The sequence below is a fragment of the Pipra filicauda genome, unplaced genomic scaffold, assembly GCF_003945595.2.
Source record: "Pipra filicauda isolate LSUMZ 115617 unplaced genomic scaffold, ASM394559v2 scaffold96_size2947999_pilon, whole genome shotgun sequence".
Taxonomy (NCBI): Eukaryota; Metazoa; Chordata; class Aves; order Passeriformes; family Pipridae; genus Pipra; species Pipra filicauda.
In genome coordinates this window covers 728,203-754,969 of record NW_024105164.1, presented here as the reverse complement: position 1 = coordinate 754,969, position 26,767 = coordinate 728,203, and the positions used below count along the sequence as shown (strand labels likewise).

Genomic DNA, 26,767 nt, shown 5'->3' with positions numbered 1-26,767 from the left:
AAGGAATGACTGGAATAAGCAGAACCTAAGCTATAGGGACTCACATATTAGTAAGGCAAGACACACACTGAACTCTTAAGTTTAATTAAATAGTGCATTCCCTTTCACAGGTTTGATGGCTTTGAAACAACAGTCTTTGACTCTTTCTAATAAGATGCATCTAGTGGTCCCAAAAGATAATGGTTACAACTGGGTTTTTTATTCAAAGAATTAGTTGCAGGAAAGAACTTGGCTCAAGGAGTAAATCCACATGTGGCTGGATGACATGGTTTAAACTCCTGGAGAAAAAAGTCTTTAGAGAGAGAAATATACAGAAAATTTGGGACATGATTCTTGAAAAATTGGAAAGGCTCACAAATATAACTTTTTCTTTAACCACACAACCTTCTTAGTGAAACTCTTATCAGGTGGAAGGATACAATTAAAGTGCTCTTAGGACTGTACTACTGGTTGAAAATGGATGCCTGTAACATGGTATTGGTATGAGAATAAAACCAGTAGAGAGTTCTGCAGAAGAAACATCTGTATTAAGTATAATTAGAATGAGCTATAATAAAAATTATGAGAAGCTACACACAGGGAAATTAAATTATTACTGCATTGCATTTTCTGAAAAAGCACTTCATTATATATATGCAGAAAGGGAGAGTCAAGTGAGATGTGACTCAGACTTCCTGCCACACATGTTACGTAGTGTTACTAAAATTTGAGTGTGGCCATTCTAACGCACTGCAAAACAGTTTCCTGACAATTATACTTATGCAAAATCAGACTAAGTGATGACAGATGATATTTTTTAATTCTACTTCTTACCAGATCTCTACTGTACCTTCAAAAACAGCAATGCTTCTGTCTTCAGAAAGTTTCTGAGCTGCATGCAAGTAATTGTTGGGAAATCACTAGCACATTTGTCATGCTCCTTATTCTTTTCCTTCAGCATCAAGTACTGTCCCATGCTGGAGAGGAAATAAAAACTACAGGCATGTTCATGGTACCTAGCACAGCTCAGTAACATGTTCTTCATACCATATGCAACCTTCTCCAGTAACAATAAGCCTGAAGGTCACACACACAGAACTACATTTTTATCTTATCACTGCCCAGAAGGATGATTGCAAACATTTTTTCCAAGCTCGTCACTCCATGAAAACTTCAGGTCTAAGAAGTTTCAGGTAGACTACATGAAATGGATTTCCTCCAAGGGTGAGATTCTTCAAGTTACTTCTCCCTCTTTCAGCGAGTGTCTTTTTTGGCCCAACTTTTGATTTTCATTCTCATAAGTTGCTATTGTTTGAGTGCAGCATAGACCATTCTAATACCACAACCAACTAAGTATCTGAGGACTTTGATAAGACAGGGACCATGACATTCAATTACATAAATACAATGTGGGGGGATTTCTTTTGTTTCAGTGGTTTGTTGTAGGTTTTTATTAATCTCTTTGTACTGGAACACTTAATGCAACTTATATAAAAATATTTCAGAAGCATTAACGGAATGAATTAGGAAAGTTTTCTAGTAGGTATATTCTTCCAACATCACTTTCTGCAGTAGCTGCATGATCATTAGAGGTGTTTAATGCATTTACTGAACTGCCCTTACACAGTATCAGCTGGAGGGGAGAAAGGTGAACATATACCATTTATTGAACATCCATTCTGCCTTTGCTAGTACTTCAGGAAAGTAAGACTTCAGGTTTATTTAAAAGAACACAGTGTTGGTCACACTGTTCCTAATGAAGTTGGTGGGAATTCTTCAGCATGAACAGATATGAGCCAGTGCTTGTGGAAAAAAAAATTAAATATATTTATGCTCCCAACAGAGCCCAACTTTCAATTTAGGAACATGCTGTATGAGACAAGTTATTTTGTGCATTTAGAACACATAAACCAAAATAAAATTTAATATTTATTAGAATTTCTTCCAGTAACAGCATTCAACATCTTAACAAACCAAGTTGTGAAGTCTTAAAAAAATCTAGGATTACAAAAAAAGTTAAAATAAGTTGTTTCTTATATTTAATGGCAACAAACAGGGAACCTTCTATTTAAAAACAAACTTGTCATATAAACAGTATTATTTTAAGAAAATGTGATTAAGATGATATGTAATTTTCAGAATGGACACACAATGTATGAATTCCAATCAGAATGAAACAGAGGGGCTGAACACACTATCCCCTTAAAAAGCTCAAAACAGGCTGTTTGAAGAAAGGGGAAGGAGGAGGATCTTTCTAGTGAAATAACTTAATGGACAAAAACGCAAGAGTACAGAAGACATTACATGACACCCTCATTACAACACCCCCTCAACTCTGGTTATACAGTAAAGTTAGTAAAGTGCATCTTTAAAGACTTGTCTAGTGAAATAGCTTTTCCAAATATAAAACACAACACGTGCAGTAACAGTTAATCATAGTGTAAATTTTTAGAAACTAGTTTTTAACCTTTCATTCACTCAAGAGGAAAAGTCTTAACTGCAGTAGTGTTCACATTATTCTTCGACAGGATGCATCCTCATGTGCTTTTGTTACTTGGCAAATCTTCAAATACGGAGCATGGCAAAATTATGCAGTTTAAAGCAAGTGCTTCTCTCAATTCAATACAATTCTTCAACAGCAGAATGGCCACATGCAGCACAACCATGTCAGATTTTGGGAAGCTTTGGTGCACTAACGATGGGATTGGTTTCCTGCAAATACCTTCGCCCTGCACTCTTATAGTCGTAGGTGCAGGTGTGGGTCTCTGCATAGCGGTGCGTTGCACAGAAGTTGTTTCCACATCTGAAGAAATATTAGAAGTTACAAGAAGCTTTTAGAAGCTTTTAATGCTCTGACGTGCTGGGAGAGCTTTTGCTTAATCATGTGTTATTTGACATAGCTGTTTGGATTCTTAACATTCTTGTCTGATAACACTAACTGGTGGGGTAAACAAAACAAAACAACATTTTTCTAACTGAATGTTGCAGTTTTGACCCAACAGTCTCTTCAACTGGTAAGCTAAGCAAGATCAGTACTCCTGAAACCAGCTAGCAAGGATCAAACACACTTATAAATTAAGAATTATGAGCTTTGGTTTACTTTCTTTCTTTTTTAAAGACCTCACACAACATCAGTAGGTGTAATTCAGAGGACAAAACCATGGAACTAAAATAATGGCGTCAGGTGAAATCCATGTAATGCATTTCAATTCAAAGCCACCACATCATTCACACCATCAAAAGAGTTGTTTAGTTCGGCACAACTTCTGCCTGGCATAAACTCAGATTAGTCATTTAAGATTAATAAATACAGACTTATGCAGCTGTAAAGACATCAGACAGACTAACTATAGGGAACATAACTTCCTATATGACTGGAAAACGGTGCATCTATCCAATATCAGCTGCAATTTCGATGAGTTAAGATTACGTTTTTTGCCTTCAAACTTACAGTTCAGCAGCTAAGACCCCTAACAGGAGAAAAGATATAGTATCTGATCTGGACAAGTGCTTTAAGTGGAGACTGATATTAGTGTCCTGATAGCCTAATTATTCAATAAAAATGCTTTCTGACAGTAAAAGAACGACATCATTCAAAATAATAATTCTCTTGAAATTGATTAAGCATTACCCATCCAACTTACTGTCTCACTATTAGACTGTAACCCTGTATTTATTTATCTGTTTATCTGGGTTCATAATAAACTCTTCAGCTATTGTTCCAGTGGTTTTGTGTGTCTGGTAGTAAATTTGCTTTTCTTTGGTTCTTGGTCCCATAATCACCACTTCTCTCATATGAATGTACTCTCTATTTGGTTCATGTTCCTTTTTTAGTAAAAGGTCATATGGTTGCTCCTTCAGAAAGCAAACCAAATACTATTTTTGGAGATGTGCAATTTCTCCCTTTTATTTTTTATCTTAAGCAAGCTGCTTAGTTACTTTTAGAAGAGCTTGCAGCTATTCATTCAGCAGGGAGTGTGCAATGTCCAAAACTGTTACAAAATCAAAAATTGAAGAGTCAGCAGGGAAGCAATTCCTCACCCTAAACTCTCCTATACAATTCTCCAGTGGCTGAAGTCTCGTTCGTTTGGCTGTTGACTGGCACGGACCAATATTAGCTCTAAATGCAACCCTCACATTTGATTAGCCTCCAGCCTTGATTAGCTCATAGGAAACAATACTGAGAAAAAAGTATCTTGTGGGAGAAAATTCCTGGATAACCAAGATGAACAGAAAAAGCAGGTGTTTTTTTGGTGGTTTGCTTTCTTGGGTTTTATTTGCTTGTTTGGGGGTTTTGTGTTTTCATTTGTTTGGGGGTTTGTTTGTTTGGGTTTTTAGTGGTTTTCATTTGTTTGTTTTTTGTTCAGGTTTTGTTTGGGTTTTTTGTTTTGGGTTTGGTTTTTGTTTTGTTTGTTTTTTTTTTTTTAAGTTCCTCATGATCACCACCAAGCATCAGGTCTCATAGTGTTGTTTGCAAGTCATGATTTGGGGAACCAGCACTCTGATGTTCTGCTTTTGAAATGCTCTACATGCTCAAAGGTGACTGAAGTCTTGCAAGAAACAGAACACACATAAAATAAAAAATTTCTTGAATACAAATTTGTATAAATTCACAATCTGTGAAAATGTGTTGCAATAGAATCACATCTGAGATTTTCTGAAAAACCAGTTCTAACAAAACCAGTTTTTCCTCAGTTGTTAATCATATCATTATTGTCAAGAAACTTCGCAGAACATGTACCTTTAGCAAGTTCTACTCACACCAGTATAAAATGTCATTGTTCTTTTTTTGTTATCGTGTTTTTATTTCCTGACATCTTCCATTCTGATACCTTCCATTTCTTGATCTTCCTGGAAGAACATACACCTCAAAAGCAGAACAGGTACAACATTCCTGAGTTTTAATTCCTGCAGTTTTGCTGAACTGAGAAATCCAACCTTTTTGAAGGTTGCCTTTTAATCTTCCATGCTTAAGGAATACCATGCAGCAAAGAAAACTTTTTGGTTAACTCAGCTATCAATTTTGAGTAACAGCTGGTTATATGCTCAGCCTACCTGCACTCATAGCTGGTTGCCAATCCAGTTTTCTTGCCACAAAGAAAGCAGTGCTTTGTAATTTTCTTTTTTGCTTGAATTAAGCCATTCACAGGTGGAAGATGGGTTGCTTCACCTGCTTTCAGAAGTAGAAAGACATCAAAGATATTTTATTTTAACTTATTCACAGACTAGTTAAATGTTATCTTTTGAAACCCAAATTTGTTTTACAATTCTTAGAATACTTCAGGTGGGAACCCCAAAGCCTAAACAGAGAGGGGAAAAAAAAAACCAACCTGAAAGTCAAAAGAGAAAACACACCTCAAGCCTATGAACACCTTTGGAAGAGGCATCACAATGTGGGACCTAAAACTGTTATTTTTAACACCTGTTAAAAGCTCACACAAGCAGAAAGTTACAAAAGAAATTAAGAAACACGTCTCATAATGGTCTTCTCAAATGCAAAATGAACATATGTAGTGTGATTGGGAAAACCACTGCACACAATGGCTTTACAAAGAATCAATTGGGCATTCCAGTAGCATCTAGTATATTCAGTGTAGTAGTCTGCCAAAGAAGTACGGCAACATTTTAAAATCTTGCTGGTATTCGTAATTGCAACAAACTATAGTATTAGACTACAGGCCTCTATTTAGCTATATGGTTACATTAGGCACTTTGCAATTATTTGTAAAATTTCTATACTTTAAAATTTACTTTACTTTTACTTTTTGCCCTGTAATTCTTGGCCGTTGCTTTATTAACCGGAGAGCATGTAAAGAAAAGGCATCTTCCTTCCCTCTGTAAGAGTAAGCTCTTTGTCCACAACTTGCTTATGCGTATTTCCCACATGCTGGGACAGTGAAAGTGAGCAATGCATCCCTCTCAAACATTCTTTCAGTGTTTGTACCATTTTATTGTCAGGATGTTCCCAAAAAGTGATCTCATGAGTTCAAAAGTATTTTTTTGTCCAGGACACTTTTAATCCCAACATAAGTCACTTCTTAGCTGAGATACAGCAGGCTACATTCAACAGCAGCACCAGGCAGTCGCTACACATTGCAGTCATCACTACCATCCTCTCCCACTCCACTGCTTCCTAGCATCAAAACTTCCAGGTAGTGTTTGCCCACGCTAACAACTTCATCATCTAAAAGTACACTATTTCAGTTAGCCCAGTTTGTGGAAGAGACAGAGTTTGAAGACAGATGGCCCTGTGGACCATAAAAAACAACACACTGTCCTCACATTTACGGTCCTGACAGCAACTACACTGAAAACTGATTCTGTCTCTCAGCCAGTTACACAACAGACATGTCTCTCTCAAAAGCCTGCATGATATGATGACACCAACTTGGTCTTTCTCATGTCTAGTATCTTTTGTAAAATACACTTTTGTCTGACATAAGATACACCAGAGGAGTGTCTTCTTCATAGTTCTATCCAAAACGATGCTGATGTTAGTAGGCTTTCCCATCATGCAGACATGGCTCTTAGGGTATCACCTCTGTTACCAAGGAGTAGTCAAGGACAGACCTGTTTATTAATTGACTGACAAGTGAAAGCTGCACCCCAGTTGTGAAACAAAGGCAGAATCCGCTACTTTAGCAGTTTTTTCTCCCACACTACAACTACATAATTTTTCCTATTGCAGCTGCTATTTGAACATCTATTTTCTAGCTCATTCTCTATATCTAGATCTTAAAATCCTGGAATACATGCCTGCCTCTTCCTAAGGTCATACAGAAAGAAAAGAAAACCTGTAAGCTGCAAGTCAAAGATGTGAAGAAGAAAAATTAAATGTGCTGAAAATCTTTAGCTTGCTGTCTGAAGAGCTGTAAAAGTAGTTTTAAAATTAAAAGTTTTAATCTAGACAACTCCTTTCCTCCCAGGAGAATTAATCACATAAGAAATTAATATCTACGCATAACACATTCATTTTCAGTAGATGTCAAGCATTAAGCATTCCATAGTTACCAAGATTAGGAGGGAAAGAATGATGATCAGTACAAAAAATAGTGAAAAATCTGCACTATATCAGTGTTCTTCAGCATCCATGCCCTTATTGCTTCCTCCCCGCTTTTCTTTTGCTCAGACTGTAGTGTTAAAGACAATGCTACTGATAAATTTGGCTCCAATTTTAGTAGACTCAGAATTATTCACAGAACTGACATTTGGAAACTTCAGCACAGAAAAGTCATGTTTATATCTACAGACGACATGCAGGATTCATGACGTATTAAAAAAGTTTATGTCAAAAAAAAGCAGTTATGTCAACTTAAGATCTGGATGCCATCTGTATTTTAAAGAATTGCTTAAAAATATTAAAAGTTTAGTCATGCTATAGACGTGCAAAACAACAAGGACTCTAAAAGCCACATGCCTTACAAAGATAAATTATTTTTGTCCTCTCTATATGTGATATACCAGGAAAGATTAAAGAGTCATCTTTAATTATTGTGTAAGTTACTTACCTACTCTTTTCCCTACAGCTGCCATACTTCCATTCATTCCAAGCCCGTGCGCAGACTAAAAAAAAAAAATTTCCACAAGGAAATTACTAGCAGATGGAAATTAAATGAAAACTGAGACAGTGTGGTATTGGCTTATTTGATATCAATGTTTTATCAATCAATGTACCTACAAAGAGTCCAAGACAACTTCTGCAGATTAAGTTAAAATTCTGCAATATAAAGCTTTACCCTAAACGACTATATAATAAACCTCCCCATACTTCAAAGCAACAAAGCACATTAGAGCTGAAGCTTGGCACATATGGTGCCAGTCACAGGGCACACTTTGGAATCAACGACAATCGGTGAGCAGCAGAAGTCAGATGACACTTCTAACGCACACATTCATTATTCTACCATTACAATAACTAACAATTTCAGTTGTGAACTGAACAAACACTTTAATCTATGAAAAATTACTTCTAGGACCTGTTTAGATAAGGCAGTTAAGATACCAACAGAAATTCAGAAAACAGTTAAAGACAAATCAGGGATTTAAACACATCTCCCGCTCCCCCCATCTGCCTTTCCTGACAAGACACATACATACACACAGAGTAGTTTTGTAATACCAGTATCAGAAAAGACAGGAAAACTTCGATTTCTCTGGATGCATTAATACTCACTAGAATATATTCAGCAGGTTCATTTGGAGGAGCAGTTTTCCTAAAGCTTTCTTCCTGAAAATGTTGCAGGTTTGTAGGTAGTAAAATACCAGAAGTCCGAAACCTGCCTGTACCACAGGAACTCTGTAAACTTTCCCTGTTTGTGCTTCGGGCCAGCGAAGCCAGAAATCCTAAGTTACTTACAGAACTCACAGATTCTTTGGATGCCTTGCTAGCCACATCTGTAATGTCCCTATCCTCTGCTTTAGAAATTACATCAGGTCTTTTTCCAAGTGACTCTACTTTCACACTACAAAATCTAGCAGTCCTAGGAAAAGAGGAGTCTGCTATGCTACGTACTTCCAACGATTGAAGCACATTTGGGGAGGCTGCAGATCTCAAGTTACCAGCCTCGAAGCATCTGGGTTGTGCTTGTGGTTTCAGAGAACTGTGACACGCCGCTTGCGCCGAATACCGAAGGGGTGACAAAAGCAGATTTTTCTGAGGACTTAATTCACGAGTACGGAGAAGACCAGTCTCCATTGCTGCAGTGCTCAGCACTTTGCCAATAGGTTTTCTATGCTGCTCTACAACCTTAGACTCTTTGTCTCCATCAGGCAGCTCAAGCTCTGAGTTCACTTTTCCCATATCATATATCTCACTACACTGTTCAGCGGTGCTTCCTTCTGTTAAAAAAGCAAAAGCATCGGATTCAGGTAGGTGTTCTTCTTCTGTTCCATACAGTTCTCCATTTGTTAGATTTGGAAATAAAAGAGCATCCTCCTCACTTGCTGAGGTCACATTTTCAGATGCTTTTTCTGAATTCACAGGCAGGGATGAAACAGGAGTCAGAACACTATTTATAGGTAGTTTTGCATTTTCTAGTTCGACGCGAGATATTTTCGGTGGTAACCTGATGCTACCAACTGGCTGAGACCAAGAGTTGCTCTGCCAAGTGTCATCTTCCTTAAGGAAGTGATTAGCTGTGGATGGCATTGTTCTGCCAGCAGTGGCCAAAGTAGCCAATGCTGAAAGTGCATTTTGGGAAGACTCCGACTGATGCGAATTCCCAGGAGGAGGTAGGCACGACTGTCCGATATGGGGGAGCACTCGTAAAAAACGGTGACGAGCAGCAGCCACTGAGCCACTAGATGGTCGAGGAGTTATTGGAGGACGAGGTTTCACCTTGACAGTTTTCTTAGGCTATTAAAAACCAAACCAACAACAAAAAAAACAAACCACAGATAGAACAACAATTAGTATTTGAATTCCAATTGCATTCAAAGACGTGACTGAGAACATATTCCGAGGAATTCAGACAGCGTAAGGTCAGAAAGGACCAAATCATTCCTTCTACTCCGTCATATGTTACTAGCCATCAAGACTTCACCCCAACATCTGAATATTAAAATAAAAGATTATAATCAGAAAATGCTTTTCAGTAAATAGGTCTTATGTCAGAGAAATAGGAAAGGGAAGCCAGAATGCCATCAAAGTTATCCAGAAGAACTTCAGGCCTCAAACGCAACAAAAAAATGAAAGAAAGTATAATCTAGGTAACCTAGTCACTCATGAACACCAGTGTGATGTTTTATCTTCAAGGTAATCTCACTCTTGAATTTCACTTTATGGGCTTTTTAAGTTACAGTACTTCTAGTGAAGTTTCATTTAGGAGAAACATCGACTTTTACCAGAGCAGTACTGCAAAACAATGCTTACTTGAAGTACCGGAAGAAAAAAACCCCAAACAAACAAAACCTCAAAAACCCACCCACCCAAAAAGCCTACCCATGCAAATAAATCCAGGACCAGTAGTGAATTCTTTCAATTAGGACAGATAGATCCAAGGAAAACCAACCCTTCGCAGAATGTTTATACAAGAGTATTTACATAACTGATGAGAAATCCTTGATCACTTCCCAAGACAGCAAAGTATCTGATCTGCTTTTTAGAAAAGCCAGCACAAGGAAAGCCCAAGCTTTTTTATTTTACGACAGAAAAATTGAAATCATAATTTCACCTTTTTACTCAGATTCATGTTCTCCATCTTTGCCTTGAGCAGTTTCATTTTATTCATAGTAATTGAATTCTCAATAATCTGTTGCCCAGAAGGTGATGCCTCTGTCTCATCTTCATCATCAGCATATAAATTATAAACTGAACCACTGCTGAAAATAAAAGAAAGTTTGTATTCACCATCTAATCAAGTAATTTAATCATGTTTTCAATGTAGAGTATTCTCACAACTAGGAAGTCATATCCGTAGTTGATCTGTTGACAAAGCATTATGTAAAACTGTATGCAAAGACATTTCAAATCCATTTATCCACATAAGCATCCCTTGTAAGAGCAAAGTGATGTTGCCGAAATCTGAACATCGCCACGCTTCTGGGAAGTTGTTATATCATATACAGTTGGTTCACACTCACTATATATTTTCCCCACAGAGGGGATATCCAGTTCCACAAATGTCTCCTGAAGATATGCCAAAGCTGTTAAGTGTGTGACTCAGACAACAAGCTGATCAGTTTTCCAATTAACCAGACACTGGCATGGAAGGAAAAGTCCAAATTTCTATCCATCCTGAGGGGTGTTCTCACCATAAATGGAAATGGAGGGGTCACCCGTGTGGATGTGATATTCTATTTCTCCTTTTCAAAATATAAAAAAAAAGAAAAAAAAAAAAGAAAAAGATCAGTTTAGGTTTCCAAAGAGTCTCACATTTGGAAAAAAATAAATAGATTAGAACTGCTAATCCCAAGACAAAATATTTTAACTCAGTAGCCACCGGAAGTTTATAGCACGACATTTCCTTCTTCCATTCTGCATTCTAAAAGACTGCAAAACCTCAATGCTTTAAAATCAGCATCTAACTTGTTTTTCCTATGAAGCAATAAAGCATTATCACTAACATTTCAACATTTGACAGTGAAATGAAAGAACCATTAGGAGTGTCCAATTCATTACAAATTCATAAATTTTAAACATTGTATGTAGTACATTTTAAAGAGTGTTTTAGTTCTTCCATTAGGCTGTCAGCATCCGGAAATCATGACAATCAGGCAATTCCCCTGTGTTCATACAAATGTCTTAGTAGCATCCGGAAATCATGACAATCAGGCAATTCCCCTGTGTTCATACAAATGTCTTAGTAGATTTAACTCAAATTTCTAGTCTCAAAAAAGATGAAGGAAGAACTAAAGGTCACAAGAAAGTCAGTACAAAAAAAAAATAAATCACTAATTAGAGCTGGCATCTTACCTGATTCTTGGAAATATTCTGCTGCCCTTAGTCAAGAGTCAGTATGTTTTGCCCTGACTCTCCAAATCCATTTCCCTAAGATGTAGCAAAATTCCAAAGGCAGCACAGCTGGGAGACATTATGAAGAGCAAGATGGCAGCAAATTCAAAGCAAGAGTCAGCAAAATAGGTGGTCAATTCTTACCAAGACCTGAATGGTTCCATATGGGGACAGTCAGCATGCATATTACATACCTCTCCTGGTAAAAACCCAACACTAAAAAAAATAATTTCAAAATTTTAATTCTCACAGATTTGAGTCACCAACTCAAAATAATTTGTTGAACTTCCCTTCCTTCAAGGTAAGGATAGGAAGTAAAGTGGCATGTCTCATGTTTGTTTGGTTTTTTTGGTTTGTTTGTTTGTTGCCTTTTTTTAAATGCAAAAATAATAGTTATCCTTTTCTTTTTAATTTTCTGACTAAGTAGGGGCCAAAAACACTAAAAAAAAAAAAAAAGGAAGTAACACAAGGATTGTTTGCTTTAATGTATTGTAAAATTATAAAAGTTGGACAGGGAATTTTGATCTTCATGATACTTTCAGCCTATTTTCCAATGAGTAAATTTTAAATTTACTTTGTCCATTGGTGTCAACATTCCTGAACTCTTGCTTTTAAAATGCATGTCTCAAAAATTATTAGCTTGCTGAAACCCTTTTGGCACCAGTGTCTGCCCACCCTCCACTAGAACTTCAACACTCTTCTTTTAATCCAGAGACAATGATCATTGTATGCATTTACATTTTGTCAAGTTTTAACCATTAACTCAACCACAGATAAAATAAAATTATCTGGAGACCTATAAAACACTGAAACCAACGTCTCATTTCTAAATTTCAGTCACTGAATCCTGCTACACACACACACACACACACACAGAGTGAGAAAAGCTGATAAACAAGTGCCTCAAAATGCTCAGTCATCAGTAAACCCACACACAGAAACACATTTAACTGTCAGTGTGGAAAACACTAGTATTCAGAGTGATTCACAGTCTTCCTCTATAAAGAGCACATGAAAAGGTCTGATTTGCTCCCATTCTCTCCTCCCTTTGCTACTTTTTCCATTTCAACACACATACACACAAAGGTTTGAACATGTAGGTGGATACCAGGGAGCCCATTCTACTCAAAAATGAAAGTTCGAGCTCCTTATGACAACTCCTTGCAATAACTCACAGTACAGCATCCACAGTCCCAGCTTTTTGGATTGGTTTGGATGTTCGTTGGAGTCAAAAGGTTAAACAGGAACGATGTGGTAACAGGCAGGGTATCAGTGAGAACAAGAATTGCACTGGATTGCTCTTTGCAGAAGTGTATCTAGCCCAAAGCAGCAGCAAAGTTGTCAGTTCTTACCAATCACGCTTGGTTTAACCTACTTCAAACCTACACACAATACCATATGTGGCTATTTAGTGAAAGAGTGCAGGGGCCTAAAGATCACAGATCAAAAATATTTGTGTCTTTTCCTTCTCTCTAGTAATTGTATATCAAACACTAGGTCTTTCTACTCTATATAACAATGTGGGAATTCAACCTTGATATTTCATTCAGTCAGTACTTTTTAAGTACAGATCTTTTATAGAAGTTTATACGATTAGTATGACTGAATACAAACACACTGAATATAAACCCAGCACAAAGCTCTTGCTTTCACTTTGCAAACAGAAACAAGAATAGTCACTTAAAACAGCACAAGCCTTAGCCTTGGAGAAAACGCAGCTAGTTCCAGAATAGGGACTACTTTCCTCACAGTTGTACAACTATTAAGTCCTTGAGGGGATAAAAAAACCCTACCCAAAAGCTGCAGGATAAAACCAGAATGTAATAATTTTTAATAGATATTACCAATTTTGATAGCTTTAGAAAAAGACTACTAAACTGCTCACTACAATGTAGTAGGTTAAGTGCCATACTTGCTCTTCTGATGATAACAGCACTTTGATTCTGACAGTGATTGAAACAGGTCAGCAATAGCTAACCTGAGTCATAATTAAATCCAAAGGCTAGCTCTATCAGTAATTACTTTAGTACATTTAAAAAAAAAAAACACAAAAAAAATAGAGCAACACCCCCACCCAAAAAAACCCACAACAAAGCCACCCCTCCCCCCCCCAAACAAAAAACCCCCCCAAAATAAACAAAGAAACTCCAACAAACAAAACCCACAGGATTTTGCACTGCCAATCTACTGTCTTCCTGACTAATCATTTGGTCAAGTCATATCCATAGGGAAAAAAAAATTATGCCCTGAACAGAGAAATGTTTACAAAACTAAACAAATGCCTTAAGATAGAAGAGAAAGTGCTTAACTGAAGGTTTTAATATCTTATATGGTCAAAATGACTCTCCTGTGAAATGCCGCTTTTCAGAAAGGGTTGGAATGTTGAGATTTGCCTTAAGTATGAGGTCAGCTTTATCTCCCTATATTAATGCACACAGTGATTAAGAGAACCATCAGCATGACCACTGACCACAAAGCACTACTGTGCTGCTAGGCCACCCAGTTACAGCAATGTAATAGACCTTAGGGAATAATTCTTGCATATTCCAGATATTCTTTTGATAAAGTCAACAAATAAAGCTGAAAATTATACAGCAACCCACTTTTGAAGAATAATATAAAGATTAAAACCAACTTTACCTCAAAGACTCAGATAATGGTGTTAAAGTGCCATCGCCCCGGTCAACCACACGGAAGAAATTCAACCTATCTCCTTCTCGATATACTAAGAAGGTAACTTGTTTGTTGGATGGCCCTTTCTCCCAGGTCTTGTCTCTAGCAGGATCCATGTATTCAGCCATTTCCCTGATAGGGTCTTTCACAGGAACTACAAAGACAAAAAACCAAAACAGAACCAAAACATTATTATTGTTGTTTTGATCAACTTTGAGAGCTCACCTGGGTTTCTAACAGAAATTCCCAACCTACAAGATATGCTGAGTTTTTTCCCAAGTGAAAGTCATCAAGGGTATTTCTCCATTTTCATTTCTATACAGATGATCTACATAACCAAGTTTACCATCTGACTGAAACAATGCTTGATTCTTACCAACCATATTTTAAAAATTATTTGTATAACAACATTACAGTATCATTTTTTCTTCAAGTGAAGAATTGCTGATTTTATGACTTGATGATTCTATACATAGAAATAAACTAAGAGTAAACAAAGTGTACTTGGTATGCTAAGAAAGAAAAGATGGGGGGAAAAAAATCCCTCCGTTTTTGTTGAGTATTTTTCCAGTTAATTTGAAATTAAGTCTGATTGTCTAAAATGCTTAGCTAAGAGAAGCTGTTTACAGTTATAAGACATTGAAAGACCACTATTTTTAACTTAGTTAACACCTACCTCTTCTGGTGTTAACAGGTCCACCTCGCATAGCCAGAACTAACTTCAGAGTGCAGCCTTCTGAAATGCTGCAAATAACAATAAATAAATTTTTACGGCATTTTCTGTTGTTTATGCTAACAGTCATTTAGAAACATTAATTAGAAATATAATTTTATTCTATACTTACTTATAATCATTCAAACAATAGTCATCCTTCAGTTCCGTATTATTCCAAATTAAGTGCTGTTGAGAGACAGGAATACCTAAACAAAACAAACAAATGACTAAAAATTGGAGCTTGGTAGAAGGGCTTCTGGGGAGTTTTAATTCTTTAAAGAGTGTGGGGCTGGTGGATTGAAACTGCATCACAGGAGACGGGAGAGAGGAAGCAGGACAGGGACAGGCACTTGAGCAGCCTTCAGTCATGATATCCAACCTCCAAACAGTTATTAAAAACAAAGTTAAGATTTTCAGAAGGCTTTAGCTCACACACAAAGTTCAATGTTTTGCATCAACAAGGGGTCTGCAGAAGTGTTCAACTGCTTCAGGCTTATTGAATATTTCCTCTTTTTCCAGTCATCAGATGAGGGAGAACTTCTGAGATGACCTCAGAACTTTATGTCAACTGACAGGAAAAACAGGATAAAACTTGTACCTACAGAACTGCTGAATAATTTAATCACAGACTGATATTTTGTATTGTCCACAGTACAGACAGTCATATTAAGGTAATTGGTGGCAGCTCTATTACAGTGGTGACAACTGCAAATGTGTTTTTATCCTGGCTTGGTTTGGAACCTGATAATTCACACATATAATTTAGTACCACAGAGGTTAATTAAACTTCTTCATACAAACGCTTTTGTTCTGGGTGCTCTTTAGGCCATCAGAACATTTTATTAATATTCAGTAATATTCATTTTCAACTCAAGCTCTGGGACGATTTGGCCATTTTTTGTTAAAAGAAAGTACACATACTGAATACTTGTTCCTTACTAAAAATCCATATTCTAGACAAATAACTTTTGTTGCTTTTTGCCTGCATAGTCAACTCACTTAGATACAAATATAATACACATTAAAGATAACAAGCATAAGCTGGTACAACCTGAGATCTTCACACATTTTTACCAGGATGCTACCACTTCCCAAATTTTGGATAGAATACAAATGAGGACAATTATGAAAGGGTGAGACATCTCAGACCATCAAACAAATATAATTAAGGCTAATGGAAGATGAATAGCTGTCTTTTTTTGTCTTTGGGAAAAAAAAAAATCATCCCTCCAGCATCGAAAAAGTTGTTCAATTTGTCTAGTGAAACCCAAGTAATTAAGATTTCACTGCGCATTCCTGACAAATTTTAATTAAAATGAAAATCTATAGAGGTCAAGACCTACCTTTTCAATAAGGTCTAAACACTATTCCTCAGACTAAGAAACAAAAGCTATAAATGTATTTTCCTGAAGGTTACATTAAAATAACCTTATATTTTTATTCATTGCATGTTCAGATACTTAAAGGGAAATGCAAGTGGCAATGCCACACAGTAGAACTTCCCAAAATACATCTAGCAAGAGGTAAACACAAGGATGAGAGCCCTTCAGCGAGTTTCCAGAAACATCTCAGCTTCCGAAGGCTGGCAAGGATGCTCAGCAAGCTGTGGCAAGAGGTCAGTTAAGTAGCTCCTTCCTAGGTAAAGGCACAAAGCTATGAACACCCATCATCAGCAAGGAAGAAAAGGAGACCAGATTCTGGTGAAAGTTCAAGAAGAATAAACAGGCAAGTAGGAGTTCAAGAAGAATAAACACGCTAAGGAGATGTCCCTGGGCAGAAGGAGGAGTGTACTTTGGAGGAATTGTTATTCTTTAAGCTTTAGAAATTGGAATTTCCTTTTCTCACTACAGCTCATACCTAGACCTTCCCTTTTTTGAATGATTAATACAACTTTACTCCACTTGGAAGGCATTTAACAAGAATCTTATATCCTCTGAAGTCCACAAGACATTTATAAGGAGAATATGTTCATATAGTAGACTAACATAATTGCTACTACATTCCCAGCTATTTAATAGCTGGTTATAGGTTATGTTTTAAGTCTGCCTTGTAAGAAAAAAAACAAGCTGGCAAGAGCCAGCGAGTCTACAGTGAAGTTTTCTGTGTTGTTTTGCACTCTTCTGATTACAAACAATCATTACTGTCTTCCCTTGTTATGGTTTCAGCAGCCTCCAAGGAGCAATTTCCAATTACTTTGATAAACTGAGACAGTATTTGTTAAAAAGGCTGGCTTGCAGCTGGCAATACTGGAGTGAAACATGTTTTTGCTCATTCAACAATGACAATGTATTTTTGATGAAATGAACAGATGAAAAGATGATACTCTGCTGTAATTGGAAACAGACACGTCTTTATTACTTATTCCCTTTCATGCTGCTTTCTTAGAATTCTGTATTTATACATGGAGGAAATGGTATGTGCTTTATAGTTTCACAGGCAGCAAAACATGCATCAGCTGTCTCTTCTGGATTATAGTAAGGATTTCTTGAGGAGACATTTATACATGGGATCAGCATGTAAAACTGCCAGCAATAATGAGAACTGTGATATACCCATCCACTACCCTTCCCCCTAAGCAGCACATGACAGTATCACTGCCCTGCTCTGAATCAGTACTGAGAGGTAAGTACAGCAATAAACTGCATCTCAGTGCTCAAATGGAAGTGAGCTAGGCAGGTGATGATACAGGAAGACAGAAGAGTTTGCAGACTATCTATTGAAACAGCTGCAGATGCACTGACAATCTGACCTACCGAAATGAGGGGAGAAGAAGAGAGAAGCAGGTACTCTATGCTGTCTCTGAATCAGCATAGCTTCCTTCCTGTACTCTTCTTTCTGGCATGCTAAGTAGGCTCACCACAGGTGATGTGGTCAAGTCTGACCCAGAAAAAAAAAAATCCCTGTAGATTTCAGAACAAACTTTATTTTATGTTGTGGGTACAAGGTTACTACGTTTAAAAACATTTCACAGTCAAAATTCAAAGAGTGTACTTATCTTTCATTCAATGTTGAAATTGCTGGAGCCTCTGCTTAAGGAGAGGCTGGGCTGACAGTCTTGTTCTCCCTAAGAAACTAGCTACACTAGTAAGAGGTGCAAAGGTTCATAACTTACAGCAGCAGGACTGCTTTCCTACTGTCAAACTCCCCATCTCTGACCTGCGTGACAGAAACCATGGTAGTGTAAATGGCAGTCAGCACGTTCATCCAAAGGACTGACAAAGAGACTAACAAGAGCAAATCTCCAGTAACTGAATACAAGTCCACAAAATTTCCTGACAAAGGTGACCTTACTTTACACCTTCCAGATTCTGCCCTGGGCAGCCATCTGATCTGGGCAGTCTTGCATTCACAGGAGTCTTTTCCCAGCTCAAAAAAGGCACAAGCTTAAGAAATGCTTCATGAACTCGTAGTATCTATCAGCACAGTAAACAGGTAAATGACAAATCAAATAGAAGACATAGGGGAAAAGAAGTAAACGGAAGAAAAGCAAGACTGACTCTGTTACAAACTCATTACACTCGTGTAATCCACTTCTCCAGTCCTGGCAGAAGCACAGCTATTTTCTCTAATGCAAATAGTAATAAATATCATTATGACATACTGTGAATTCACAGAATATTGAAAGAAATTACAACATTCACATGAAGTTTGCTTGACATTCTTCCAGTTCCTTTTGTTTAAGATGAAGCTGCTGTACACAGGCAGCAAAATAGGGACAGTAAAAAGACCAAAGAAAAATAACAACTCAGGTGATGAATTGAAAGTACACACACACACCCCAACAAAACTGTTGTTGCATCTGTCACTCCCTGCTGAACACAAGCATTCAAAATTAAGATGTATTCTGAAAGCAGGTTGTGTTTTTCCCCTTTGCAGTAATACAAGAACAAGAGAACACCTAAATTTTCATCTAAAATGGCAGATGTTTCCACATACACAGACCATAAAATTTAGTTGCAAGTACTCACTGAACAAATCATGACCAAGTTGTTTTTTTCTTATTTTAAAGCTAACTATGTAAATGAATGCCTTAACACTCCATACTGAAGAATGCAAATTAATTCCCACAAGCCAGTAACAATAATACCATCAGCAAATCCCAAAGCCCACCCGCTCCCTTGAGACTCAATCCTATCCTACCAAGCAAACATGTTTACAGTTATTATCTATGGTTCTTTAACAGATGAAATTATTAACCACTACTAGGAATACGCTAGCTGAATGTTCTGTCTATAAAATCCAGTGTAATAATTGGTGTTTCTGAATGAAGAACACTAAACTTTGTCCAGCCCAACAGCTACAAGAACTTGTGCAACGGAGGAAGCAAAAAGAGATCTCAGTTTAAAAAACCCCACTACTTCCACTTTCAGTGAAATCCAGCTTTTTTAAGTACTGTTCATATGTTAAAGCTCAGTCTTTCATGCCACCTTGAAACTCGGATACCATCCTATCCATGTCCATCAACACACGATCCTGCCTTCAAACCCAAATAACCAAGTAAAACCAATGGAGTAGGTAGCACTGCCAGCAGCACTGTGCTGTGCTGTGGCTGTGTGTATTCCAGCTTTTATGCCACCAGAAGATACAAAGGGGCTATTTCTTCCACAGTGAACCATTTTAAAAGGCTCAGTCAGTGAATCTGAGACTAGAAGTGATTTACTCTAGGGGCTTCAAAATCAACATCTATAACAAATCTTGTGCTTACTTAGCATGGAACATATTTGAGGACAAATTCCTGGATCTGACCCAAACACACATCCAGTATGCTTTATCTTCAACTTATGAGCAGACTTGCACTGAAATTTCAGACGAATTAGAACCCATTAGTAAGTTTTTACCTATATTCTTCACTGACTATAACCCACTGAAAACAGATAGCTGGAGACATGGAGCTCTTTCTTAGTAAGGTATCAATGTCTACTACAGCTGTGTAAACAAAGCCCTTCCATATCAGATTGCTAATAGGCACCAAGAATGACAAACAGTATCTGAAGTATACAAAATTCCTAACATGCCATACATATTATGTTTTTTTATTACAGTGCAGACAGTCTACTGAGATTCCAGCTATTGAGATTCCAGTTGTTGACAAAGATCAATTCGTCTTGTTTTAATTTCATTATTAGCCTCCTACAATTAGAGGTACTGGCAATATTTGACCAAATTTGTTAACTTCAGATAAAATTCTAGATTTTTTTCTTGGAGGTTTCCAGTCTCAGCTCATTTTTTCAAAATGAGTGTCTTTTCAAACGTGTCTTTTTGTATGCTTATGCACTATCATCCTCAGCACCCAAATGAGTCTACAGAGACAATACACATACTGGGGACCCTAGACAGTCTTCCAGCAGCGTAGGAAACATTCTCCAGCCAGAACTGCAGCTTAAATGAGAGAGATTCACACCCCATGAAAGTTAACACAATACAATAACAAAAAGTGAAAACCAGCAGCGGAAACAGGAACAGATGCAAACTTTCTCCTTCCCATGCTAAATCACAACAAATTTAAAATTTTTGCTCCACCTGAGTGATTTATTGTTCGAATTTGTGCACTATAATAGGAACTCCATCACTGAAAAGTTGTTTATTATTTTACATGCAATAGCAACCACAAATACAACATAAAATTAATTTGTTATTGTGTATCTGTTCCCTCCACACACAGCTGATCAATTTGTTTTCACTCTGTCTCCCATAAATTGTATTAATAAGCACATTACAAATATTTTAACTCTGTTATGGAGTATCAAGGTATTTCAGCTGACTTTTAGCAATTCAATGATAATCACCAGTGAACTCATCTTCCATGTTTAATGAAATTTACTTACTAATAATTAATTCTATACAGCAGGCACCTAAGTCATAATTACCTTATCATCCTATGAACTACAACATGTGAACAAAATTCTGAATAAGTAATATTGTAACTTCATTACTGAGCTGTTCTAGTAAGAAAATGATGATACTTTTATAAGCTAGGCACACCCAGCCTACAATAATAAGTTACAGGTATAATTCAGTACATGTATTCACAGTCTCATGTTTTGGACTACAAGAAATACAAATTCCTCTTCTTCACATCTCCCTCTGATCTCTTCATGTATCCTTTAAAGCTCACTCCTTCAGAGACACTGCCCAGATAACCTGCCGTCTCCTGTACTCTACTGCCTCTGCTACCTTTTAATTCACCCTTAGTTAGCATTCTGTGTATCTCTCCTACACCTACGTTCAATCAGAGAGAAGAGAAACCCTTTCCTTTTCTTGTTTCACCTCTAGCCTCCAGGAGCATCTTAACACATTCTCTGACTTGTGATTAATTATGGCCCTGTCCACAGGAAACAAAAGCATATCCACACAGCTGCACTACTAGAGCTAGATGGATGTAAACTACAGTTACCTGTATGGTGGAGCTTCTGCCATGTGGATCTCAGTAACAAAAACTCCCCCCTGTTGTTGCGATGCTTCTGTGTTTTAAGACTTGTGCCAGCTACCTTTTTTTCCCCCATCCCTTAGAGCAGACTTCCATAAGATGAGAATAGTTATCTTAGATTCAAGTCTAAAGCATCATATTACATCTCTCAGAGAATGGGTTTCACACAGACAGAAGGATGAAAAACACAGGTATACTAGGGAAAGACAGGATCCCTTTTCTTAAAGTTAGCAACTCTGACACTCTCAGCTTCTGCAGCTATAGATCTTTAACCCCTCCTAAGTGAAAAAGAGAATGCAATGCTTGAAAGTAGTTAAAATATGTATATCTAAATATTTCAAATCATATTTTTTCATGCAGGATCATTCTCAGCCTAGAGGGAAAGGAGTAAGAGAGGACTAACCTACACCTTTTCTTCTTGCATAAGCATCAGGATTGGCTCCATAACTTAAAGGAGCTTTTCACTTTGCAAGATGTGTCAACTTCATCACTTTAAGACAAAGCATTGCCTAGCCAGACCTCTAACAGCAAAAGATCACACACCTAAAGAAAATTCAAATCTGTAACTTAAAGCTGCCTTTGGGATTTGCCTGCACTGCAGCTGCTCTTGTGACTGCAGTGTCATAAAAAAACCATAAACTGACTAACCTAATAAGCAACAAGCATAGCAGCAAGTTTAAAGTATGCTCAGTTACAACAGACATATTGCATGGCTCAAGATTATATCCCTGCTGGTTAACAACCAACTTAGGTCAGAGAATCCATAACCTTTTTAAGATTAACCTTAATAATTGTGTATAAAATAACCTCGACAACTCAACCAACCCACCAGAAGAGCAAACACAGCAATTCCAGTGAATCCTAAGCCATGAACTTATAGGAAAAAGAAAGAACAGAAAAACAGCTCAACTCCAATTAAATCTAAAACAAAAACTGAGCACCTAGCTTATATATATACTACTAAACATGACATTAAAGTTTTCTGGTTTGATTTTAGCAATTATAATTTTTAAAACAAGACTTCCTCTCTTCCTCTAAAATGATAAAGTTTACACTGAAATAAGAGAGAATAGTACCTTCCAGTCTTTGAATTTTAGCTTTCACAGAAATAACTGTTTCAAAGGGGGAAACTCGCAGTTCAAAGCACGTTCCTGTGAGCGTTTCAATGAAGAGCTCCATAGTTTCATAGAAAGGAAGCTTGTAGTGAAACGGTCCCATACTATCCTTATTGAAAAAAGGAGGCTCTTTCTTGTTGGCCATTAGAAAGGATTTACAACTTCCTTGTAAGAAGATCTGTCAGGAAACTACATTCCACTTCTAGCCAAGTCAGCTTTGAAGACACGTGTGGTGCATTGCTGTTCATCTTTAGGAGTTTTCACCTATAAAGCAAACAAATACAGTTCTAGCATCTGAACATAACTGTTAAAGAGAATATCAATTTATTCTTGATGAACAATAAAATTCTTATTCTGAAACAGTAAGTTACTACATCGGTAGTGCAAGATAATCACAAAATATATTAGTGATGTTGTAGTTTTAGGACTCTGGTTTCAGTCAGCATTCCAGGTGCAACCTTGCTATTTCTGTTTCCACAAACGACATGACAACTGGACGCCTAACACCTCCCGAGAGGGGCTGAGCCCTCGGCAGTGTCAGAGATCGAGGAAAAACTCCAAAAAGGCACAAAACCAGGGACTGGCCTGGGCTCGGGGAAGGCAGAGTTGGAGGCGGCAGCCCGGCCCAGCGTCGCACCGGGGCGGCGGGCCGAGCCCGGGCAGCCGAGCGGAGCGGCCGCGAACAAAGGCGGGCGAGCAGCCGCCCCCTCCCGCCGCCCCCGCGCCTCGGGGCGGCCTCGCACCCCGGGCAGGGCGCGGGGCCCCGCCGCCTACGACCCCGGCCTCCCTGCCCTGCACGGACACCGCCGCGCCTGCGGGACTGGACCCGGGCGGGTCGAGCACAGCCCCTCTGCCCCGTCGCGCTCGGCGCTCCCGCCGCAGGGTCTCCGCGGGAGCCGCGCTCCCCACGACCCGGAGCCCGCCGGGTGAGAGCGGGGTCTCCCCTCACCTGCCGCCGCCGGGCCCGCTCGGGGGGAGACACGGCTCCTGCCCCCCGCCCGCTGCAGGTCGCCGGACCGGCCGGGCCCGGCGGGACGTGTGCACCGGGAGCGCAACCGGAGCCGCCGCCGCCGCCGCCGGGGGGGCAGGACAGGGAGGCGCCACCGCCCGGCAGCCCCCGCGCTGCCCCGCCCCCGTGACGGCCCCTCCCGCGGGCCAATGGGACGCCCGCTCTCACGCAGCTCGACCAATCAGCGCCCCAGAGGGGCGGGGCTCACGGCGCCTCAGGGGCGGGCGCCGCCGGGCCGCTTGTTATGGTCGTTAAGACGCGGGGCGGCCGCGCGTGCGCGGGGAAGGACCCGGATGCGTTTCCCCGTCGCCGGCGTGTTCCGGGCCGGGCTGGACCGGGCTCCGGGCACCCTGCTCCAGGGAAACCCCGCCCACGGCGGGGGGTGGAACGGGACGGGCTTTCGGGTTCCTTCCCACCCAAAGCATCATGTGAGTCTGTGCAACGCCCACAGCGCGACCGGCGGGCCCGTGACAGCGGCGGCGGCCGCGGGGTCTCCTGGAACAAGTAGTCCAGCGGGGCCGGGTAAGGCCGAGGAGCGGTGGCACCGGCGGCTCGCCCCGGCCGGAGCGCTAGAGGGGCAACGCCAGCATGGACACCTTACGCTCGGCCCGAGAGGCTCCCGGGGAGTGCCGGTGTGTCCCAGCGCAGCGCGCGGCCCGGCCCGCACGGGCGGGAGGACTCGCAGTGCGCGCAGCTGCGCCGGTGTCCCCAGCCGGGACAGGAGCGTTCCCGGCCGCGGCAGGGGCCAGAAACAGCTCTCGGGCACCTTCCCTGAAGGTCAGCGCTCGCCTCTGCTCCCGCAGGCCGGTCTCCAGAAGCAGAGCTTCCCTCGGATGATCACAGTCTAGAGAAAACAAGCTTATCCTATTAGGAAGTGCTAATTACATTAAACACTTTACTTTCCATTTAGGTTTTAAAATTATGCAAGACCTACCCTGACTAGCTGTTAGGTTTTAGGCCCAGTTAAGACACTCAGAACAAACACTGTGGCTTTCCACAAGCATGTAGCACATACAGGAGTGCTGTGACAGCTCCTGGGCATTGTAACGCTGGGCCTCCAGGCTCTGCTCTTTGGAGAAAAATGCAGCCATGGTTTATCAAATTTGCAAAGAAAAACAAAACATAAGAGAACAAACAAAAAACCCACAACCACCCAAACCAACATCTAGCCAAAACTTGGTTAAAAAAGTCACCACTCAGACCAAACCCTCCTAGAAGTGAAGTGCCTAGACCAGGCTCCCACAGGTTGTTAAAACTGAAGACCACACATTTTAATATGTGAAGAGACAAAGGGAAAGGCACAGAGACTCTCCCTGTGCCAGCTTAGAAAGACTGGAGGGGAAGAAAGGTTCTGATCTTCATCATAGTGCAAGTTTATATCAAGAGCTTTTCTCTGCTGAACTTTCACATTTAAGTTTAAGAAACACTTTAAGGCACGAGCTTTATTTTTCTCCTACTTCAAGAGCTTTTGGCCCTCAGGGTTCTTGGCTTGTGAACAGCCATCCTTGCAATGCTATAGAAGTTATAAATGTGAAGGGCCAAGAAGAAAGGAGGATGCAGAAAAAGAAAAAAAAGAATTCACCCTCTTTTTCCTCTTTTCCTCCAGTATGTCTTTGAAGCCCTTCTAAGCACAGAAGGAGTAAAGCAGCAATCCAAATCATGTATGAGACATATGCAGCAGGTGTAATGCCTATAAATAAAGTGCAAGCACTTTCACTGTAGACACCCATTTGCAAATAGCTCCCACATTTTTTTCCAAGCTGCTACTCCCAACTTACCCCCCACTTAACATGAATCATTATCAGGCCCACGTATGGCACAAATCAATACATCACGTTTCTCCTTTATCCCTTCCAACCTTTCCTCCTGCTTTACCCTCATTAGAGCTAGATGCTTCAGCTGTAGTACTTACTGTGCCTGATAAAGTAAATTCAACTGGAGACACAAGAGATTGAAGCAGATGTCTCAGAACCAGGGCTCCAGTGAAAGTAGGAATTGCTCTTAAAGAAGTCCTCTGAGTGCATGCTTTAAATTCACACAGAGCAGAACAGTCTTAAAGAGTTGGAGATAAACTAGTACATTATTATCATAAAAGCAGAGCATCTAGTCAGAATTACAGGCAATCACTGATATAATAAAAGAAACATTTATCAATCTGCATTTATACATTTGCTCTCCTTGTACGCATGCAGGAGAGCGTCTACCACTGGGTATGGTTAATGGCATCTATTCCAGAAGGGGAAGCTAGAAAATACAGGAAGCAAGGTTAAGCCAAATACACCAGACAGTTAAAGGGATTCCACAGAATAGCAACCTCCTGTAAACAGCCTACAACGTGTTATGGATGAGAAGGCAAACGAGACAGCAAGCCTTAATGTGCAAAAGAGTCTCTGCATAAAGTATGTACATGGGCTTGTTAGCTCTCAAGTGACCAAGCTGATCTGTACAGATGGACTTTGTGGAAAGTGTTATTTGCAAAACTCTGCCAAATCCATGCAGGTGAAAAATCTCATTTAGTGGCTTACAACTTGAACAGAAGACCATGTTAGGTTTCTGTTGTTCTCATGGACCACTCGGTACTCATTTGTAACATGAGCTTCCTGGCAGGGAAGTGTTAACTATTGTTATTTTTATAGACCATAGCCAATTTTCATATTGGCTGCCAATATGAAATACCTCATCTCTAGCTGCTATCAAGTCCTGCACTGAGATTTGTTAACTGCTTGATTCCATAAGAGAAGCTGTACCTGATAGCCAAACCCAGTCTTACCCTAATATTAACTCAGCAGGTTGGCAGCTGACCCAGACAAGGCATGGTAGTGGTTTTGGTTGTTTTCAAGTCATGATGCAGACACTCTAAGCAAGGGGTAAAGAGGAAAATAAGACATGCAGACAGAGCAGGTTTAACAGACTCCATTTACTATTTATGCATTATTTTATCTATAAATCTGTTCAATAAAACAAACTATCTTTTATATAATAGATTACTTCATTGCAGGTATTGCACAGGCTATATTCATCTGGGCACCATGGAAACATAATAGCATGAGGTTACTCTATTCTTTAAAAAATATATAATTTAGCAGAATTAGACTAGCACAGGAGAATACTAACCATTTAAAATGGTAATCTCATTTAAATATCCACATCCATCTCATTTCAGCTCTACTGAATTAAGAGAATCCAGAGTATTAGTACTGAACAGGGCATAAGGAAGGCCACCTCTCTGCAACACATTCCCCTTGGCTACTGGCCTCCAAAGGCATTCAACGGGTCATCAAACGTGCTCAGGATCTTGCTTTCAGATTTTGCTTCTGAGGCTGTTTGGGAAGGTCTGGTTTTGGGAGTTGGTATCTTGACTTGGCTGGTAGAGAAGATATCATCTAAAGGGAGGAAA

The 26,767-nt window shown here is 39.4% G+C and overlaps 2 protein-coding genes and 1 long non-coding RNA gene across 10 annotated transcripts in view; all 3 read right to left on the bottom strand.

The window, feature by feature from the left end:
* Positions 1-1,895: 1,895 nt before the first annotated feature.
* Positions 1,896-23,450, bottom strand: ZFAND4 (zinc finger AN1-type containing 4). 5 transcript variants are annotated; one of them, XM_027718580.2, is made up of 10 exons: positions 23,311-23,450; positions 22,323-22,625; positions 14,950-15,025; positions 14,781-14,848; positions 14,072-14,258; positions 10,152-10,299; positions 8,153-9,334; positions 7,488-7,542; positions 5,035-5,149; positions 1,896-2,782 (listed from the first exon to the last, which is right to left on the bottom strand). In XM_027718580.2, the coding sequence occupies exons 2-10, from the start codon at positions 22,504-22,506 to the stop codon at positions 2,647-2,649; spliced, it is 2,151 nt and encodes a 716-aa protein (XP_027574381.1). In that variant the 5' UTR covers positions 22,507-22,625; positions 23,311-23,450; the 3' UTR covers positions 1,896-2,646. The 5 variants fall into 5 exon arrangements, with proteins under 5 accessions (XP_027574381.1, XP_027574364.1, XP_027574373.1 ...); XM_027718563.2 differs by having other exon boundaries at positions 5,035-5,152; positions 23,311-23,449; XM_027718572.2 differs by having other exon boundaries at positions 5,035-5,152; positions 10,152-10,296; positions 23,311-23,449.
* Positions 23,451-24,779: 1,329 nt separating this feature from the next.
* On the bottom strand, positions 24,780-26,004 carry LOC120322486. The gene is made up of 2 exons (XR_005562238.1): positions 25,283-26,004; positions 24,780-25,060 (listed from the first exon to the last, which is right to left on the bottom strand). It is a non-coding gene; the product is annotated as an uncharacterized LOC120322486 (long non-coding RNA).
* Positions 26,005-26,268: 264 nt separating this feature from the next.
* The window catches only part of LOC113986646 (WASH complex subunit 2A-like), a 35,277-nt gene continuing 34,778 nt past the window's right edge, over positions 26,269-26,767 (bottom strand). For all 4 annotated transcript variants that reach the window (XM_027718542.2, XM_027718513.2, XM_039377890.1 and 1 more), the window contains one exon: positions 26,269-26,753. In XM_027718542.2, coding sequence (XP_027574343.1) covers positions 26,617-26,753 — 137 coding nt within the window. In that variant the 3' untranslated portion in view covers positions 26,269-26,616. The remainder of the gene's footprint in view (positions 26,754-26,767) is intronic.